Source organism: Malus sylvestris, chromosome 14 (assembly GCF_916048215.2).
Source record: "Malus sylvestris chromosome 14, drMalSylv7.2, whole genome shotgun sequence".
In the NCBI taxonomy this organism is placed as follows: Eukaryota; Viridiplantae; Streptophyta; class Magnoliopsida; order Rosales; family Rosaceae; genus Malus; species Malus sylvestris.
In genome coordinates this window covers 27422287-27441456 of record NC_062273.1, presented here as the reverse complement: position 1 = coordinate 27441456, position 19170 = coordinate 27422287, and the positions used below count along the sequence as shown (strand labels likewise).

The 19170-nt window shown below is 37.6% G+C and overlaps 3 protein-coding genes and 1 long non-coding RNA gene across 4 annotated transcripts; 2 read left to right on the top strand and 2 right to left on the bottom strand.

Annotated features, from left to right (window-relative positions):
• Positions 1 to 907: 907 nt before the first annotated feature.
• On the top strand, positions 908 to 9236 carry LOC126599613 (uncharacterized). The gene is made up of 10 exons (XM_050265999.1): positions 908 to 1074; positions 2186 to 2246; positions 2353 to 2600; positions 2705 to 5352; positions 5534 to 5658; positions 5798 to 7681; positions 7824 to 7872; positions 7974 to 8227; positions 8344 to 8451; positions 8643 to 9236. The coding sequence occupies exons 3-10, from the start codon at positions 2408 to 2410 to the stop codon at positions 8863 to 8865; spliced, it is 5484 nt and encodes a 1827-aa protein (XP_050121956.1). The 5' UTR covers positions 908 to 1074; positions 2186 to 2246; positions 2353 to 2407; the 3' UTR covers positions 8866 to 9236.
• Positions 9237 to 12047: 2811 nt separating this feature from the next.
• LOC126599630 (uncharacterized) lies at positions 12048 to 12942 on the bottom strand. Its single transcript, XR_007615212.1, has 2 exons — positions 12680 to 12942; positions 12048 to 12614 (listed from the first exon to the last, which is right to left on the bottom strand). It is a non-coding gene; the product is annotated as an uncharacterized LOC126599630 (long non-coding RNA).
• A 515-nt stretch (positions 12943 to 13457) lies between these two features.
• LOC126599628 (protein Asterix-like) lies at positions 13458 to 14965 on the top strand. The gene is made up of 3 exons (XM_050266024.1): positions 13458 to 13705; positions 13804 to 13904; positions 14738 to 14965. Exons 1-3 carry the CDS (start codon positions 13565 to 13567, stop codon positions 14802 to 14804), a joined length of 309 nt encoding a protein of 102 aa, XP_050121981.1. The 5' UTR covers positions 13458 to 13564; the 3' UTR covers positions 14805 to 14965.
• Positions 14966 to 16819: 1854 nt separating this feature from the next.
• Positions 16820 to 19019, bottom strand: LOC126599171 (NAC transcription factor 29-like). Its single transcript, XM_050265505.1, has 3 exons — positions 18769 to 19019; positions 17474 to 17776; positions 16820 to 16881 (listed from the first exon to the last, which is right to left on the bottom strand). Exons 1-3 carry the CDS (start codon positions 18938 to 18940, stop codon positions 16820 to 16822), a joined length of 537 nt encoding a protein of 178 aa, XP_050121462.1. The 5' UTR covers positions 18941 to 19019.
• Between the last annotated feature and the right edge of the window lie 151 nt (positions 19020 to 19170).

Below are 19170 nucleotides of genomic sequence, written 5' to 3'. Positions count from 1 at the left end.
GGTTACATGCCCATGCGCAAGATGTGAAAAGGGCGGAAGTGTGGCTTGCCCCTGACGAGAATGTCGGTCATCCAAAACGAGCCCAACGACTCTATTTGGACCCGACTATTTTAATTATTGGATCGTGGATTGATCAAACTGTTTAGATTCAAACTTATTTAACTTTAAATTTTTAAAAACACTAAATTCAACTACTAAGATCGAATATGATCAAATGTAACAGTAAAAAAAATTAAAGAAAATATGTTTTTGGTAACACTGTCTTAAATGAGATCTATAGATATTTCAGATACTCCTAAGACTGGAAGGTGAAAATCAAATTGGATGTGTAAAGTCGTTATGAATTGCTTTTAAAATAGTTGAAATCGTTTTTTGTGAAAATATTTTTAGAACTAATTTTTTGTAAAAATGCAAGTGAATCTTGAAAAAAAAAATTTTAAATGTGCTTCTTATAGTAAATATTTCAAGTATTTTTAAAATCCTAACATATATATTATCTGAAAGAGCTTTTAGTGACTTGTAAAGTACTTCTAAAACAGTTCTAAATAATAGATTATGAGAATTTCTTTTGTTTGGATTTTTTTCTGATCCTTTTAGATATTTATGTTAAAATATCTATAAAAAGGGGATGTAAAGATTTTCTCTTTCCTTTTGGCCCGAATTTTCAATTTATTGCGGGCTCCACACACAATAGTTCCACGTGGCACAATTTAATTGCGGAAGTACCTAGCTCTCCCACAACCCGCAACAACTCTTCAGAAAAGCCCACCCGAAGCCTTCGCCCAAAACGCCGCCTTTTCCCAACCTCAGCTTCGGATCCAAACCACCTAGCTTCGTCAGTCGAACCTCAGCTTCGGTTCCGAACCTCGGTTTTGTTCCTCAGTTCGTTGAAAATTTCGCACTATTTCGATCACTTTCTATCTCTCTATCTCTCTATCTGTCTCTCTCTCTCTCTCTCTCTGAAGCTCAAAGACGCACATTCCTCTCTCTTTCCGATTCGAGCCCTAACGCTTCTCAATCTGACAGTCTCGGAGGATCAACTTCCAGCTCCAATGGCGGCCTTGCAGCGTCACTGTGAGTTTCCCCCCCCTTTTTTTTTTTTTTGTTTATAAAAAACCCTAATTTTCTCTCCGCACGGACCATCTCTGCTGGTAATTCAAATCTAAGCTAGGGTTTTGGCGTGCCATGGCTGGGCAGGTCCGTCGCTGCTTGTACAGTTGAAGTGTCGCTGCTTTGCTTTCGATCTTGTGTGTTTTTGCTATAAATGTGGCTTTAGCATTCCTTTTGATTGCTCATAAATGGACCGGAAAGGAAAGAATTGGCGGCTAAAATTTTAAAACTTTCTGTTACTTTTGGATTTTTGATTTCGGAAACGAAACTATTTGGCTGGATTGGTTTAGTGTGGCTTCACATGATTAAAATTCCGTAAAGTTTTGTGCTTTTTCCTGCTACTTGCATTTTAGTCAGCCAATTGGAGCAAAAGGTTATTGTGTCAGATGTGGGTTGGGTTGATGAATTGCACATATCTGATTGCCTCCTGTTTTCCCCACTTGACCATTTTTTTCGAGTGAGGCACTTGAGAATGCAGGGAACACCGTCGATTGTATATTCCATTTCGCTTGTTTGTATGACTTGTTTCTGTGAAAATGTCTTTAATTTTAGTTAATGCTTTGGTGTGTTATCGTAGGATATACGCGTTTGTGTTATTTACATTTAGGGTTGAACTCATTGCTGGACAGCAGGCCAATTTCCCACCATTAAATTTACCTGAGAGCGTGTGAATATTATTGACCTACACTCGCGTTGTATGGTTTGTTAAATTGGCCAATCTTTGTAGGAATGTAATGTAATGAGCAAACCATATGGACCTGTCGTGGAATTGAACCCGAGTTTTCTCAATGTGAATATACATGCACATGGTAATAGAATATTCTGAAAAGAGTCCATGTATTACAGTCCTATAGTGCAACTTAATCAAACCATATGAGTGAGAGATCTACTAAATATCAGTTTTACATATTTTGATCGCGGGAAATTTTTATTCCTCAGTTGTTTCAGGATGAATATCAATAGTTTGAATGTGGATAACAGGAATTATTATGATGTTTATATCTGATGGCTGTAATTCTGCCTCTAATACATGATCTACTTGATGTATAACTTACCGTCACATGGTTATATGCAGGATAAGTAGTTTGGGCTGGGAACATGTCAGTTGGATTGGCACTAAATTATACTGGAAAAAGGTGTGTTTCTGAATGGAATTTTGTTTGGTCGAACTTCATATGATTTTCTGGTATCTTAAAATTGTCGGAATATGGTAGCTCTGAACTCTATTCATATTTTTCGTAGGTAGTTATTTTCTCATAAGAACTTTAGCTCCTGCAAATTTGTGGCTGGATTATCTATGCCTGGAAACGAAATTGGAGACAGGGTCCATAACTTCTTTGGCCAAGAGAACTTGTCACAGGGTCAGCATCATCCTCAGGCTGTTGATGGGAACTGGCCAGGTCTTAGTAACAACCTGTGGGTTGGGGGCCAGAGACAAAGTGGAGCTCCTGTTAATTCAAGTTTAAAGAATTATAATGTACAGCAACCAGGTACTATTAAACTAACTTCTAGATTACTTTAAGGTTGTAATGGTTTTTGTGTTGCCCGAGCCATCACCTGTTTCTAAACATCTCTGTTCTTTTATTATGAGCAGATTCAGAGAAAGGGCATGGTGGTCAGTCTTTTCATGTGCCTCATGGTTTGAATTTTATGCAATCAAATGTGAGGCCCGAGTTTGGCAGAGCTCAGTATCAAAATCAACAGGCAAACCTGAATGGCTATGTGCATGGGCACCAGATGTTTAAAGCAAGGCAGAATGAAGCTAACTTTTTGGGAGTGGATTCAGAACCTGATCGGCAAACTTTAACATCTAGAGGCTTGCCGGCACATGAATCACAGAGAGGAAGTGGCCCTGAGCAGAAGAATAATTCGATGAGATTAGAAGCTTCAGAATCCCCCATTGGTTTTGATTTTTTTGGTGGTCAACAGCACATGAATGGTCCACATCCCAGCACAATGCAGTCTTTGCCTAGGCAACAATCGGGGATGAGTGACATGCAGCAGTTACAACGACAGGTTATGTTCACACAAATTCAAGAATTTCAAAGGCAGCAACAACTTCAGCAACTAGAAAGGCAACAGGTTCTTGCAAATCAGGCTTCCTCCATTACAAAACAGGCTGCTGGTAACCACTCATCAGCTCTGATCAATGGTGTTCCAATCAATGAGCCATCGAACAATCAATGGCCACCTGATCTTGTGGCAGGTAACACAAACTGGCTGCAGCGTGGTGCTTCTCCTGTTCTTCAGGGTGCATCTAGTGGACATGTATTGCCCCCTGAACAAGCCCACACACTACGCTTGATGGGTTTTGTTCCTCAACATGCTGATCAATCTCTATATGGAGTTCCAGTTACTAGCACAAGTGGCTCAATGGGTTCATATCCTCATGTTCAAATGGACAGATCGGCAATGCAGCAGATGTCGGCAAGTAACAATTCGTTTCCAGGTAATCAATATTCCGCATTTCCAGATCAGGTTAGCATGCAAGATGGACCCCGGGTTTCTAGACAGGATTTTCAAGGCAGGAGTATGCTTGGGCCTACTGCTGCTGAAGGTTTGAATAGTGGCATTAATTTAGAGAACTTGAATCAAGGAAATCCCCATCAAAGAAATGAACCTCTGGAAGAATTCCAAGGGAGGCCACAACTAGTTGGATTGTCAGAACCATCACAAGAGAAAGCAGTCACACAAGTTGCATCCGGACAGAGCGTGGCTACACTAGATCCAACTGAGGAAAAGATTTTGTTTGGTTCAGATGACAATCTGTGGGATGCCTTTGGCAGGAGCACAGATGTGGGAATGGGAGGTTCCAGTGTGTTGGATGGTACAGAAGTTTTTGGAGGACTTCCTTCTCTGCAAAGCGGGAGTTGGAGTGCTCTTATGCAATCTGCAGTAGCAGAAACTTCTAGTGCTGATATAGGGCTACAGGAAGAGTGGTGTCCTCCAAGTTTTGGATATCAGCAACCTCCAATTGTGAATCAGCAGCGCTCAAGTGTTGGTGATACTCACAAACAACAATCTGATTGGGCTGGTAATAACTTGCACTCTTTCTCCGACTTGAAGTCTAGAGCTTCTCCACAATCTACTGATGCCCATAGGGCGAATACGACTGCTAGTTTTTTTAGTGTTCAGGGATTTCAGCAACCAGGACCTAAAACTTCGCATGAACGAGGTGAGGTCTTTCAGAATGATTCTCCTCAGAGATTTGTTCAACAGGTTCCTGAACAAGGAAGTAAATGGTTGGATAACAGTTCTCTACAAAAGCCACCTGTGGAGGGTGGTCATAATTATGGAAATAGTAGTCATTTATCAGGTACAGAAATAAATGGAAATAGCATTTCAGGTTCATGGAACCGTCAACAAAGCATTTTGTTAAATAATGGTGATGGGCAGCCATTTAATATGTTAAATGGTAGGAAAATTATGGAATCTATGCCAACAGATATGGGTAATAATCTCAAAAATCATGGGAATCAAATTTTATCACGATCAATACCAGGCGGTGATCGTAAGAGAGGCATGCATGAGGAAATGAGCCATGCTGCTGGTATATGGAAGACGGATTCTGTTCTGAACTCAAATTCTGAAATGGAACATGCAAAATATCCCGTTGGAGGTCCATTGGTGAATAGAGAGGGTTCAAGCACAAACAATATAGGGAAATCAAATTCCAGCAGTGCAAGAGCCCACCACGAAAGCCAGAAACAACTCGCAGACAATCATGAATTCTGGAAATCAGTTGATTCTCAAGTGAACCCTCAGGGAAACGAGGTTTTGAGGAAAAATCAGCATCATCTGGATAAGAATCGTCTAATCTTGGAGTCATCAGGGAACAATGGCTTAGACAAAAGAGCAGTTGAGATGCATGATATGGAGAATGTGAATAGAAAAGATAATTCTACTGATACTTTTTTCTCTAATGCACACCAGCCTGCTCCAATTGGTGGTTTGAAGGAAAACGTTGCCTCAGATGCTGGTGATTCATTTGCTTTTCTTGGAAGCAAACAAAAATCATCTAGTAATGCTGCTCAAAGACCCCCTGCAACTCGCAAGTTTCAGTATCATCCAATGGGGGATGTGGATGTTGAAGTTGAACCATCTTATGGTAAAAAACATGTGACACAATCGCAAGCTATGTCCCAGAATGTACCTACAGGTTTTAAAAGTCGTGACCAATCGAGTTTTCGGCAGTCAAAATTTATTGGTCACACTGATAGAAGTTCTATGGAAATCGAGAAGGTGATCAATTGTTTTTTTTAATATATTTGAGATTGATGCCACAGTTTTTCGTTTTGATTTTCTTGATTCATCTAAATATTTTTGCTTTAGGTCTTCTTATTTGTTTTTCTGTCTATTGTAATTTTAAAATTAAGGTTTAGTTGACATTTTCTACCCAATTGTGCGTTTAACTGGTTGTCAGGGTGACACAATACTTTTAGATGAGACACCTTCCAAAAATACGCTTCCAGGTTTTGTACCAAGCACGTCTACTCCCTTTGACAGATTCACTGGAAGTAATGCCCCAATCAAGGCTGCGCCATCAAGGTAGTTGAATAATTTTATCTTTGCTACAATTCATATTTTTTCTTTAGTTGAATTAATGTTTTCCACTGCATGTGTACAATTCATATATAGATAGACTTGCTTGATGAGATGACACTTTAATATTTTCAAATCCTTGCAGTCAACATATGCTTGAGCTACTTCACAAGGTGGACCAACCAAGGGAGGGTGGCAATGCTACACACTTCAGCTCTTCAGATCAGAATACATCGTCGGAGATGCCTGAAGTGGAAACTTCTGAAGGATCTGTAGGTCACATGCAGCGAAATCAGTCATCTGTTTCTCAAGGTTTCGGTTTACAGCTGGCTCCTCCATCTCAACGTACTCCAATTGCAGATCATACCTCATCTTCTCAGTTCTCTTCACAAGTAGTTGTCAGTTCATCCCCTGTCCATTCTGAGATAGGAGAAAAGGGTCAGACATGGTTGGCCTCGGAAGCATCTGCCCAGACCTTGCCTTCTTCTTGTGAAGCATCTCAAGGTGAAATTAGAAATAATCTTTCTGTTACCTCAGGACAGACAGGGAGTAAGGCTTCACAGTACAATATTCAGGGAAGTTTTTCTGCAGCTTTCAAATCTGGTTTTCCTCTTTCAAGAGGTCAACTAGAAAAACAGCACATGACAGGTTCAAGTGGACAAGAAACAGCAAGCCAGTCTGAGAACATACCTTTTGATAGGCATGCTTTCCGACCAAAACAGATGGGTGATTCTCGTGACACATCTCAAACTAGCCAATCTGCCCTGCAATCAGTGCTAGATTTGTCTGGAAGTACTTCACAGAATAACCAAGCAGAGGCATCCCTACTGAATGTTGCTGATCAATCCGGTTTACGAGTTGCTGCCCCCAAAATCCCCAAATCAGATGTTCTACCAGGCTCTCAGCCTTCTGTTGTATCGGGTATGTCCCGTCAAGGTGCCGTTTCTAAAGTATTGACTAATGTATGGACCAATGTTCCATTTCAGCAACCTTTAGCAAGTGCTGAATCACCAAAGCTCAATGAACAAGATACCCGGGAAAGAGGGAATGGCTCGTCTGCCTTTGGTGCATATTCTTTGAATGTGCAAAGCTTTGTTGGGAAAGAGCAAAAATCCAAACCAAGTACCGGGCAACAAGCGTCACCTGAGAACATTCAGAATGCCCAAAATATCAATGTCTCTCAGGGAAAAGAATCCATTGCAAATAACTTTTCAAGCTCTGTTGCTACCCTGAGAGATATTGAAGCTTTCGGTCGCTCTTTAAGGCCAAATAACAGTTTGCATCATAGTTATTCCTTGCCGGACCAAGTGCAGGCTATGAAAACTACAGACGTTGATGGAAGTGATCGGAGTGTGAAGAGGTTGAAGGGTGCAGATTCAGGTGTGGAGACTCAGCAGGTGGGTCCCCTGGGAGGATCACAATTTCCTTATGGATATAATAGTATGGTTAGAGATTCATCAGCTGATCATATTTTAGTTCCCTCTAAAGATCCTAACATGCTTAGCTTTTCATCCAAGCTTGGGGATACTCAAAATTCAAATGCATCTAGTCAGGATATGTTTGCTTTAAATCGCCAGAACTCCCAGAATTTCTCTGCTAGTAGTAATGCATCTTCTCTTAGAGGTGAACAGTCTCAAGTTAGCCCCCAGATGGCACCATCCTGGTTTGAACAGTATGGAACCTTTAAGAATGGGCAAGTTTTTGCAATGCCTGATACACTGAGAACCACTATGAAGGCTATGGGACAACCTTCAGTTGTTGGAAGGGCAGGTGATGATCTGCATACTCGGGAATCAATGGAGCAAGCTAGTGCTGCTTCTGATGCTAGTAAGCTTGTTACCACCCTGCAGAGTTCAGTTCCCATACCTACTCCCAGTGAGCAATCACCTTCACCTCATGTGTCGCAGTCTGATGTAGCTGATCAAGGTTTAATTGTTGAGCGACCGATGAAGCGTAAAAGTGCTACATCTGAACTTTCACCTTGGCATAAAGAGCTGACCGAGTTTCCCAAAAGGCTTCTAAGTATCAGGTGGGTTGCTTGACCCTCTGCTCGATGGTGAAAGATGCTCCATTTAACTTTAGTTCTTTGTTATTTTTATTTTTCACAGAAGATAATATTAATTTTTATTTCTTTTATGAATTTCTAACATATGGAAGGTTTATACTTACAGTGCAGCTGAGGCAGACTGGGCTCGCTCAACAAACCGACTGGCTGAGAAGGTTTGTTTCAAGTTCAACCACTAATCTCACAATTAAGCTTTGATATACAGTAATTCTTTTTAAGCGGTCTAATTTCTAATTGCTTCATGTTGGGTTGACAGGTGGAAGATGAAACTGAAATAACTGAAGATGGACCGCCAATACTTAGGTTCAAAAGAAGGCTTGTCTTGACTACACAGCTTATGCAGCAACTGCTTCACCCTCCTTCTGCAGCAGTTCTTTCTGCAGATGCTAGCTCATGCTATGAGAGTGTGGCTTACATTGCATCTAGATTATCTCTGGGTGATGCTTGCAGTGCAATATCCTGCTCCGGAAGTGATGCTCAAACTCCATTGCCTCCTGACAGTGTAAACCTGTAAGAGTTGTATGAAATTTATGTAAAATTTTCCATTAAGGCAATGAATTGATGATTGGTGGAATTTGCATTATTCATTGCATGCTAACATTCAGTCTTCATTATATGATTTATAGTTTTCCCGAGAAGCTTAGAACACGGGAGAAAGTCAGCAATCAATACCACTCGAAAGTTGTGGAAGGCTTTATTGATAAAGCAAGGAGTCTGGAAAATGATTTGTTGAGGTAGCCTCCGCAACCTTCTCCTTTCCTTCACTGTTCACACCACCGTTTCTGATTATTAGTTTTCACATTGTAGTTAACTTTAATTTCTAAGATACCATTTCTTATCATCTTATTGTTCTTTTGTATGTTCTCTCTCTCACTCCCTTTCTTTCTCTCACACTCACTCTGGTGTAATTCTTCCACTGATGCAGACTGGACAAGAAAAGCTCAATCTTAGACTTGAGAGTGGAAAGCCAGGATCTTGAGAAGTTTTCTGTCATCAATCGTTTTGCTAAGTTTCACGGGCGGGCACAAGGTGAGGGGCCGGAGGCCTCATCGTCTTCTGATGCTCAAAAATCCTGCCCCCAAAAATATGTTACTGGACTTCGAGTGCCTGGAAATCTGCCAGACAGGGTACAATGTCTTTCACTTTGATTATTAATTTATTATTTTTCCCTCCCCAGCCATTTATCTCCACATCCCTTGTGATCCCGTGTCCATTATCTTTCAACTTATTTAATGGGACACGGCTCGCAACAGCAGTTACACAAATCGGAATGTAGGAGAAGAATGAATTCTAGATTGTCTCCTTTAAAAGCAAAGGCGACTTTTAGTTCTTTTCACCATGGGCCATTGATGCCATTTTTAAGAAATATAAGATGGTCTCTGTATACTCCGAAAGTTTAGAAAGGAACTGTGATGCCCCATCAATTTTTAGGCTAAGGGGGGAGGATAGAACCGCAGTCCCTTTACTCAAAATTGTACACACTTCTATAATTTATGTAATCATGTATTCTCGTTCATAATCTTAGGCATGGGAAATCCATTGGTTGAGGTTCTGCAACAGGGATTTACGAGAAGAGGGACTTTAGTAGTAAGTTCGGAAATAAGTTATAAGAGAAATTTTGCCTTGATTTTGGTTTGGTTGTGTAGAAGTCTGGGTAGTTTATGACATCCACAGAAGGCTTAATAAAATGGGGTAGTTTAAATTCTGCTGCCTGCTCGCGTGCCACTAGTTTGAGGATCAAAAAATTACATGAAGTTGTTGTTAGCTTTGAGTACTTCATACATTATGTTGGTTTCGGCTTTTGTTTTACTTTCATGGCTGATTTTCGAACTCCCGTTTTCTCCCCATGCACACCTCCCTACATTTCTACCCTCTAGATTGAATAAATGAAACGAGAATCAGGGAAAGAAACAAGGGGAGGAGTGCGGTAGAAGAAAACGGGAGTGACCCTTTGCTAATATGGCCGCTCTTTGCTAGATGTTTTACTTCCTTTTGTCATTTCGTAAGTGTTCTCAAATTTAAGGACGTTGTCATCTCTGAAAATGCTGTAGGCTAAGTACCTTGTTTGCTGAGTTGATACCGTTCCCTCTTGTAGTAATTTATGTGTTAAGCATTTGTTATTCCGCAATGTCGAATGACTCATTGTAAGGCGGCCTTTGACTACGTCAAAGGCCCGGAAGGATTCTTAGATGTGTAGTTGAATGGTATGCTACATAACTTTCAGCGTACCTTGTGTATCTTAGGAAAACTAATGAAAATTGCTTGAAAACTTTGAGTTTTAACGAAAATGACAAAATAAAGGGTAAAGTGAATAGTATCAAGATTGATTTTTTAGTGTAAAAATGTGGTTTTTCTTTAAAGTGAACAATATCAGGAGCTAGAAAAAAAAATGAAAAGGGTTTAAATTTTTTGAGTTTTAACGAAAAAGACAAAATAATTTAGTGTAAAAATGTGATTTTTTGTTAAAATGAACAGTACTTGAAGTTTTTCGTTAAAGTTCCTTTATCTTTTAGCTTATGGCTGAATATTAGGGTTTAGAAAAACTAATAAAAAGACCTTGAGAGTTCTAACGAAAATGACAAAATAAAAGGTAAAGTGAATAGTATCAATATTGATTTTTTAGTGTAATAATGTGATTTTTCGTTAAAGTGAACAGTATCAGGAGCTGGAAAACTAATGAAAAAGGTTTGAAAATTTTGAGTTATAACAAAAAAGACAAAGTAAAAGGTAAAGTAAATAGTATCATGTTAATTTTTTAGTGTAAAAATGAGATTTTTCGTTAAAATAAACAATACTGCAAGCTTTTCGTTAAAATCCCTTTTTATCTTTTAGCTTCTGGCTGGTGAAGAACAGAAGAACAGCCGCGAATGGAGGATAAATTGGTAATTGTACTGATCATTTTAATGTCAGTTCTACCCTTCTCCTTTATAAATAACAGTAAGGGCACTATTGACTTTCTCTTAAACGAAATTTCGGGCTTTTTTTTTCTTTTTTTTTTTCCAAATATTTCTAAGGTATTAAATTCATCATTTTTCAATTTTTCGGAGAGATCAATATATCAATATTGTTTCAACTTAATCATTTATTACTAAGTGTTTTGTTTTATCACAAAATACTTCGGTAATATTATGATGGAAACTCTTATATATTAATTGTATATTATTTTATCATATGTCCGATGTGAAATCATATTCTTTAACATGCCCCTCATAAGTAGCCCACACAAAATCACATGAGACCAATTCTCAAATCGAGATTCAGTCAAGTCATTATACTGGAGCTAACGTTATTTTTCAAAAGCCTAGTCAACATTCATTCACTAGAGTCAATGTAAGTTTATGAAGGCCTTCATTCAATATTCTTAAGGTAGAGTTAGCACAACTTTTTAAAAGCTCAACTTAAAAAGACAAATTCGAGCTTAGTAAATCTGATTTAGGACTTGTCGAAAGAATAAACTACTATGATACTATGATAAACTTACATGCCAATATGGTTAACCACCAACATTATTGATATTGTTCAAACTTAACCACTTATTAATTGTTCAATTTTATTACAAAAGACATCAGTAATCAGGATAAAAACTCTCACTTATTAGTTGTATATTATTTTGTTTCGACCAAGGAAGAAAATATCGGTAGTTTGAAAACACGGAAATATCGGGATAATATCGATATCGATAAAAATTACATGGAAACCACGGAAATTGTAAGAAAAACTTGGAAATTTTTATTGAAACTTTGTAGGATGTTTATTTAGTCAATTATCTATTAGTTTATCACAAAAAATTGGAAGGAAATGCATTGCATGATGGATTTAACATTATCAAGTTGATTATATAGCGAGCTGACAAACATTGTGAGTGTAGAAAATATGTAGTAATTAATGAAAGAAGTTTAAACACACCAAGTGGGGCTTATTGCGGCAAGTTTTTTAGATATGACCTCGCATCAAGTCATCTTTTGTGTTAATTTGTAATCTTAACTGGTTTTGTTGTGTTGTGTTAATTAGTTAAATTAAACGGTACATCCAATTGGGGCTTATAAACATTTTAATTCTCCTTAAAAATCTAAGGGCATTTAATCAGGATTTTAAGTGATTCTTTAAAGTTTAAGGGGTATTCGATCATGATTTTTAAGAAATTCATACATTCCAAATGTATTCATTTAGAAATTGATTCGAAGAGATTTTTAAAAAGTTGGGAAACTCGAAAAAATTAGAAATATTTCACATAATATTTTAAACATTCTCAAATCGCTCCCTGAAAATTTGAGGGAATTAACTTAAAATTTTACATAAAAGTTTTAAAAATTATTAAACTTCATCAAAATTCATAAATTTTTAAATCTATTATAATCCTTTAAAATCTGAATGGAGTAAAAAATTCAAATCTAAACCTAATATGAAACAATCACTAAATTACATAGAATTTCTAAACCAAATTTAACAAGGATCAATTACAATTCTAATACGATGTTGTAATTACTTGGAGTTTTTTAGGGCAATATGTAACACCCACCCCCATTTATAAAGATATATTTGTGTAATTATCCCCTAAACATTTTAATATATCAAATTGGTCCTCTTTGACTACCCAATCAGGATCCAAAACATTGGATCCCTTTCTTTCTGAAGTGGCCATGTGGCAGCCCCCCCTCCACTCTTCTCTTTTCTCTCTCTGTCCCCCGTGACTCCCTTCTTCTTTTCTTCTTCTTTCTGTTTTCTTTTCTGTTTTCTTCTGTCTCCCTCTCGGCTCTCTCTCTCATATCTCCCTCATCTCTCTTATCTGCACCGCAGCACGCACGCACCCATCTCCCTGTGCGAGGAACATCACCATCACCATCTCGTCCTCATGGCCGCACTCCACCCTCAGTCTCTCGATCGATCCTTCTCCATCCTTCTCCCTCAGTCTCTCCTTGTTTCTTCTTCGGTTCTCCCCCCTATCTCTTCTCTGCAACTCACCTTCTCCCTCAGTCTCTCCTTGTTTCTTCTTCAGTTCTCCTCCCCATTTCTTCTTCGGCTGCCGTTGCGATGACGACTGAGGATCCTCGGCGATATTATGGCTAATGTCGCGATAATATCGATAATATCGCGATATTATCGATATTAGCGATATTATCGCGATATTATTACGATAATTAAGTGTAAACGTTGAAAATATCGCTATGTAAAAATAACGATATTATCGGCGATATTTCGCCGATAATATCGATATTTTATTCCCTGGTTTCGACAAAAACGAAATTGTATATTATTTTGTCATATACTCGATATAAGATTCTATTCATTGCTAAAATTCTAATTTACTAACTCATTTAACCTAGTTTGCATATAAAATAATTCATATAAAACAAAATAAAATTGATTTCATTACGATTTATGTGATTCCTAATCTTATATGAAACAATTTATTTGTTCTCCAATTCCGTATAGAAAATAACTTTAATAAAAATTCAAATTTCTCGTCAATTCAGTTCAATTTTGGTTAATCTTCAATTCAATTTTTTTTAAGAAAATTAATAAAAGAGATTTGAAAACTTTGAGTTTTAACGATAAAGAAAAAATAAAAGGGAAAATAAATAGTACCAGGATTAACATTTTAGTGTAAAATTTTCATTAAAATAAACAGTACCGAAATCTTTTCGTTAAAATTCTCAATTTATTTTTTAGGCCTTGTTCGAGTAAACTGTGTTTTTCTTTACTTTTGGGCCGCATACAATAACAAACAAACCAAACACGACCTAATAATTTAACTCTTTGTTTTCCTCTTCACATCCAACGTACCAAAACTCGAGCGAGAGCCAGAGATCCATCGGAACACTCGCCCGAGAGCCAGAGAAAAGAGAGATGTCATCGACGGTGAACGACCCGCGCCAGCCCTCGGCGGCGAAGCGCTACGTGCCGTCCGCGGTGGCGCCGCAAGATCTTCCAGTGGATTATTCCGGTCTGATCGCCGTCGTCTTCGGCCTCGCCGGCGTCATGTTCCGCGTCCGTACTCTCTCTCTCTCGATTGCAGATTTGCTACTTTTAATTGGAATTTGCTAATATTTGAAGTGTGATTAATTATTTGAATTATGAATTTGCAGTACAAGTTGTGCTCTTGGGTTGCGATCATATTCTGCGCTCAATCGCTGGTGAACATGAAGAACATCGAGAACGACCTCAAACAGATCTCCATGGCCATGATGTAAGTTCCCAATTTACTTTTTACTGTATTACTTTAGTAAATTTCCAAATTTGTGCACGATTTACCGATTTACCAATTTACCAGAGCATTTGGGATTCGGACATGAAAGTAGTGTGTTTACAACAACATTTTTCGAGATTTGGAAGTTAAAAATTTCAGCTTTTTCTTTAAAGTAGTGATACTGGGCCTGTTTGGAGGTGCTAAATCGTTTTTCAGATAAACATAAGTGCTTCTGACAATGTTTTGCAGTGAAAGTTAACAGCTTTTGGAGTTAGAAGAACACCTAGAACCAGAAGTGCTTTCTAGAAGAACCACCTACTTCACGAACCACTTAGATTTTTATTAAAATCTTTTACTTGCATTGAACCTGATAGAAGCGGTTTTTACTTGCATCGCATCTAATAGAAGCGGTTTCAGTCAAAGCGCTTATGATCTGAAGTGCTTCCTAGAGAAGCATTTTTAAACAGGAGCTCTGTTAGGCTTAAGTGCTACTTGTATTCACCATAATTTATGGGTTTATTTTATTATTCTCGAATGGATGTGATGGGATTGTAATGGCTGATTTGGTACCGTTGTGCTTTGAAAAAAAACTGCTTCTGCTTTGCTGCGAGAATAAGCTTATTTTTGCTGCTTCACGTTTTCAACTTTTTTTTCACGTAAAACTGTGAAAATAAGCTGTTTTTAAGTGTTTACCAAACATCTTTTTGAAATCAGCTTTTTTTTATACCCACTTTTTATAAAAGCACCTCAGTACCAAATCAGTACTAAATCTTGTCATGGGTTATGTTCTGAAATCTTTCCTGTTTCCTGTGTTCTTTTATCTCAAATACCAGGTTTGCTATTATGGGATTGGTAACCAACTACTTCGGACCTGCTCGACCGGGGACACAAAAGAGTTGAAATTGCTTGTCAGAGACTTGAGACGTAATACTGTGCGTTTTCGCTTTATCTGATTATCGTTATGTTTTTTCTAGATGGAAACTGTTGTTTAAGTTTGATGTCATCAATTTGAAGGGATACTAGACTGCTTCTTACATCAATTCGATTGAAATTCTTAGTTATGTCTTGGTCTGTGCAGTCAATCTTTTGTTTGTTGCTTTTTCGTGTTAATGCTCCTTTCGATCTCAATGAGACTATTTAGAGGCGTACGGCCCTAGTATGATGAAACTGGTTGCTATAGCGTTCCGAATAAGAGATGAATTATGTCAAACTAACTGGAAGTTTGTGTTTTCACAATGTATGATTGGAATGCATATTCATCACACCATTGCCTTGGTCGGGTTCATGTGCATCTTTTCAACGAATTATGTCAAACTATCTGAGAAGAAGATGTTTATGTAAGTTCCCCAACCGTGATAAGGCGTAGTTGTCACAAATCTTATAGCAGTCTGGAAGGTGTGGCTGGCCTTCTGTGTTATAGTTCTTCTTTTTCTTTTTGTGCACTGTATTGGATGATAGTTTATAGCCAATTATTCTTGTACTGTAAACCAATTTTCTTCCTTTTGTGCCAAATCTTCCATTAGATATCAACAATATGGAAGTCTATGGCCATCTCTCGATGTGCCGATCCCATGAATTTCGAGCTTTCAAAATAGTTTTCTGCATTAAATCTGGAAGAGAAAATCTACATCACAGATGAATGACTGCTATTAGGTATTATATATGTTCGTTCATGCGAAGATGATGTTGGTTTAGCATAACCAACGCCGAAAATGGATGAATGCTACTTTGAAACTAATGGCTTTTTAGCCAAAATAGTCTCTGAGATTGGCATAACTCATCACTTTGGTCCATAAGATTCAAAATCAATAAAAGCGGTCTCTAAGATTGTCCATCGTCAATCATTTTGGTTATTTTGTGAAAAATCTCCATGAAATTAATTGTAATTTTGTTAAATGAACCCATCCCCTTGAATTGGCGGTTTCTTGAATTTCACTGAGAATTTTAAGAGAATGATCAAAATGATCGCCGATTGTCAACAAAACTAATATATATTATTCGTGAGTTACGGCTTCATTTCTCTGGTTGTTTTGTGGTTTGTACCGGAGTGGTTATGCTTTTCATATAGCTTAGGGGTGTGATATCCATATGCCTTTTTTATTTCTTTCACACATTTTTAATTTTCGGCCGTCAAATCGGATGAATTAAAAAAGATCAAATGATAGAAATTAACAAGGGGTGTGAGAGAAGTAAAAAGTGGTGTGTGGATAGCACACCCCATAGCTTATTGGTTTCCAGTCACAGTTTCTTTGAAACTCAAATTTAGTTTTTAACTGGTCTACTTTCTGCGATAGGTTTGAAGTTTTATTGTCTTAAGGTTGTGCCGGGATCGTTTATAAAATTTGGTCGACTGCTGTCGGTAGCCGGGGAAAGGCGTTGTCCAAATCGGTTTTTAGCGACGAATTGTTTAACCGTTGCTTAAAGTATCTTTTTGTAGGGGAGAGTGACTAATGAAACTCGTTACTAAAGACCTTTCACCACGTAGGAAGCCCTAAAATGGTCGTTAAAGTAGGAAACCGTCCCAAAACACTGGAAATAGTCGATAAAAATGATAAATTGTCACTTAAACTCAGCAGAAAACTTTATTTTCCTTCCCACAAATAGTTTGAATAAACTTACCATATTACGCAATATACCAGGCTAAATCGCGAATGCAATAAAGCGAAAAAAATGACCGGAGAGTTTGAGTGAAAATTTGGAAAGCTTGATAGAACAAATGAAGTAAAAAATACCTCACAAAATTGTAGATAAATAAAATAGGACCTAGATGAAAGGAGAAATAAATAAATCATCTTATTAGATGAATAAAATGCTTCCTGCAGCCTTATTTCTAACATTTAAAGAAAAAATGTTGAAGTATTTTCTCTATTATTTAATGAATGAATTATAAAAGAATTCCAAAATTTGCAAAATCCTCAAAATCCAGTGTAATCCGTTCCTCTTATCATTCGGCTCAATACCCACTCTCTTCTCCGCACTGCATCCAAAAGTAGTAGAATTAGTATGAGCTATGAAATTACTTGTAACAATAATAACCAACTAATTCTAATGAGCTGGTTTAGGTCGATCTTAACAGGATGATTATGAATTTTTTTATTTTGCGGTAGTTGTGGCCTTTTGGGCGAATCGATGACTACATCTTTAATGCACTTGCTAGTAAATTTGAGAATTTCATTGAAACTACAATGATGTTATTCGCTTAGGCATTTCGTTGAGCACTTAGTGTGCTTGTTGTTGTCAAGCGAACCATGTTGTGCAGTCGACATATGCCAAAACAATCTGATGAGTGCTATCGATAATTTGTCAAGTGCTCTTAACGCAACATGCTGTTGAGCAAGGATTACATCAAACACTTGGCGGGCACACATACCAAATATTCAAAGGTCATCAGAAGACCTTCACATGTATATTTCATGAACTCCATATGATCCTGACCACGTTGGTCACAATGTACATCCGCCACTAGTATAAAATATAATAAAATAAATAGGCTTTATTTTTTACCAAAATAAGTCATATTCATTGCAGTGCCCCATGAAAGTAGAGTATGGTTGTATTTCGTCTTTTACCTTGGTACTTTTCTTCTGTGTTAGACTCGACGTGATCATGTTCATGTAAGTAGTACTCCACCATTTTCCAATGTGTTCTCTTTGCATGCGAAGCACTTCTTCCCGAGAAGTAAGTGAGAGAGATCTTGGAGGCAAAGAAATGTCCATCGTCATCGCAGATGGGAGTTTCTGATCCGTACTTGGGTTTCCAAAACCCTAAACCATTTCCAACTACTCGAATACTGCTTCTGGTTTGGGATGCATAACTGCTTTCACCTTGATGGATGAAGAAAAACCACTCTCTCTCCCCGCAGGAGAACGTCACTGCATGCATGCAAGTAAGAAGATACAAAATTATATACTGGTCCATATAAATTATAAAAGTTGACTTGAAACCTCGAAAAAAGGAAAAGAAAAATACTACTCGAACATAGATAACTAGGGTTTAATCTACAGATATCTTCAATGCATGACATTTGATCGAAATATACAGTGCGGGAAAATGTTATAGAGACCAAATTTTTAGATTATCTTTTGTAAATCACATGATGTGACGATTAATAGTTGAACTCTTTTAAATTAAATTTAAAAAATTTGGTCTCTCTAGCATCACTTTAGAGCCAAGCAAGCATGCACGCAAGGAGTTAAGTTTTTTCAATTTGCTTTCGCTATGGTTATGATTTGGTGCTACATATTTCATATACATAGTTAAAAAGGGTGCTACATAAATCAAAGTAACTAAAATATGGCATTAAATTTAAAAAAGTTGAAAATATATACTCGAAGTTGTCCATCACATTCAGATAAGTTAACTTTTCGTGCATTTTTTTCAAATGGAAAAAAAAAAATCGTCCAGTTTGTATTTTATTTTTTTACATTTAAAGCATTTCATTTCATATACACGTGGTATATATATATGCGAACTTATATTTTCCAAAAACTAAGTCCTACCTATTTTTCTCCAAAAAATTCCTTTCTTTGTTTTGTTTGTTCATATGCTCTTTTGTATTTTTTTCGACGTGAGATTCTCAACAACATGTAATCTAAAATTTGTTCTAATTAAGCTTAACTTCATCAATTGTCAATCGCTAAGTTACCTCGATCAACATATAACTCATGGATCTGATCGGATCTTATAACATGTCTAAGAACATATATTATGTCAATCGTATATATACACACACACTTCACTAATACAGGGATTCGACCTACGAACAGAATGCATCCAGACTTGAGACCGGCAGTGGAAAATAAACTTTGGCTAACAAAACTGTTAATTCTAAAAGAACCAATGACGATCGTAAATAAATACATACCTAGATTCTTAGGATGGTTGCTGTAGAATCGAGCCGCATCGATCTCCCGAATTTCCTGAGCAGCTGGTACAGGCCGATACAACACCTTGTTCATCAGATAATGAGTGACCAACTCTTCGTCTGTTGGCATAAACCTAAACCCGACCGGCAGCTGATTCAAGCCGATGATCATTTCAGAGTCGGTTTAGTCAACGGCGGACCAAATTAATACGTGATCGCTTGGAGGAAATGATGGTCCGGAGATTGTTGGATCGAGGAAATGGTTCTGGTGTTGCACAAAGAAGTCTAAGTAAATTTGAGCTGAAATATTGATGCATATTTATAGACTAGATTGTGTAGGTGGCAACGTTTGGAGGTAGTGGTGGTAATTGAATCCTAGTAGAACTTGGATTATAAAGACCC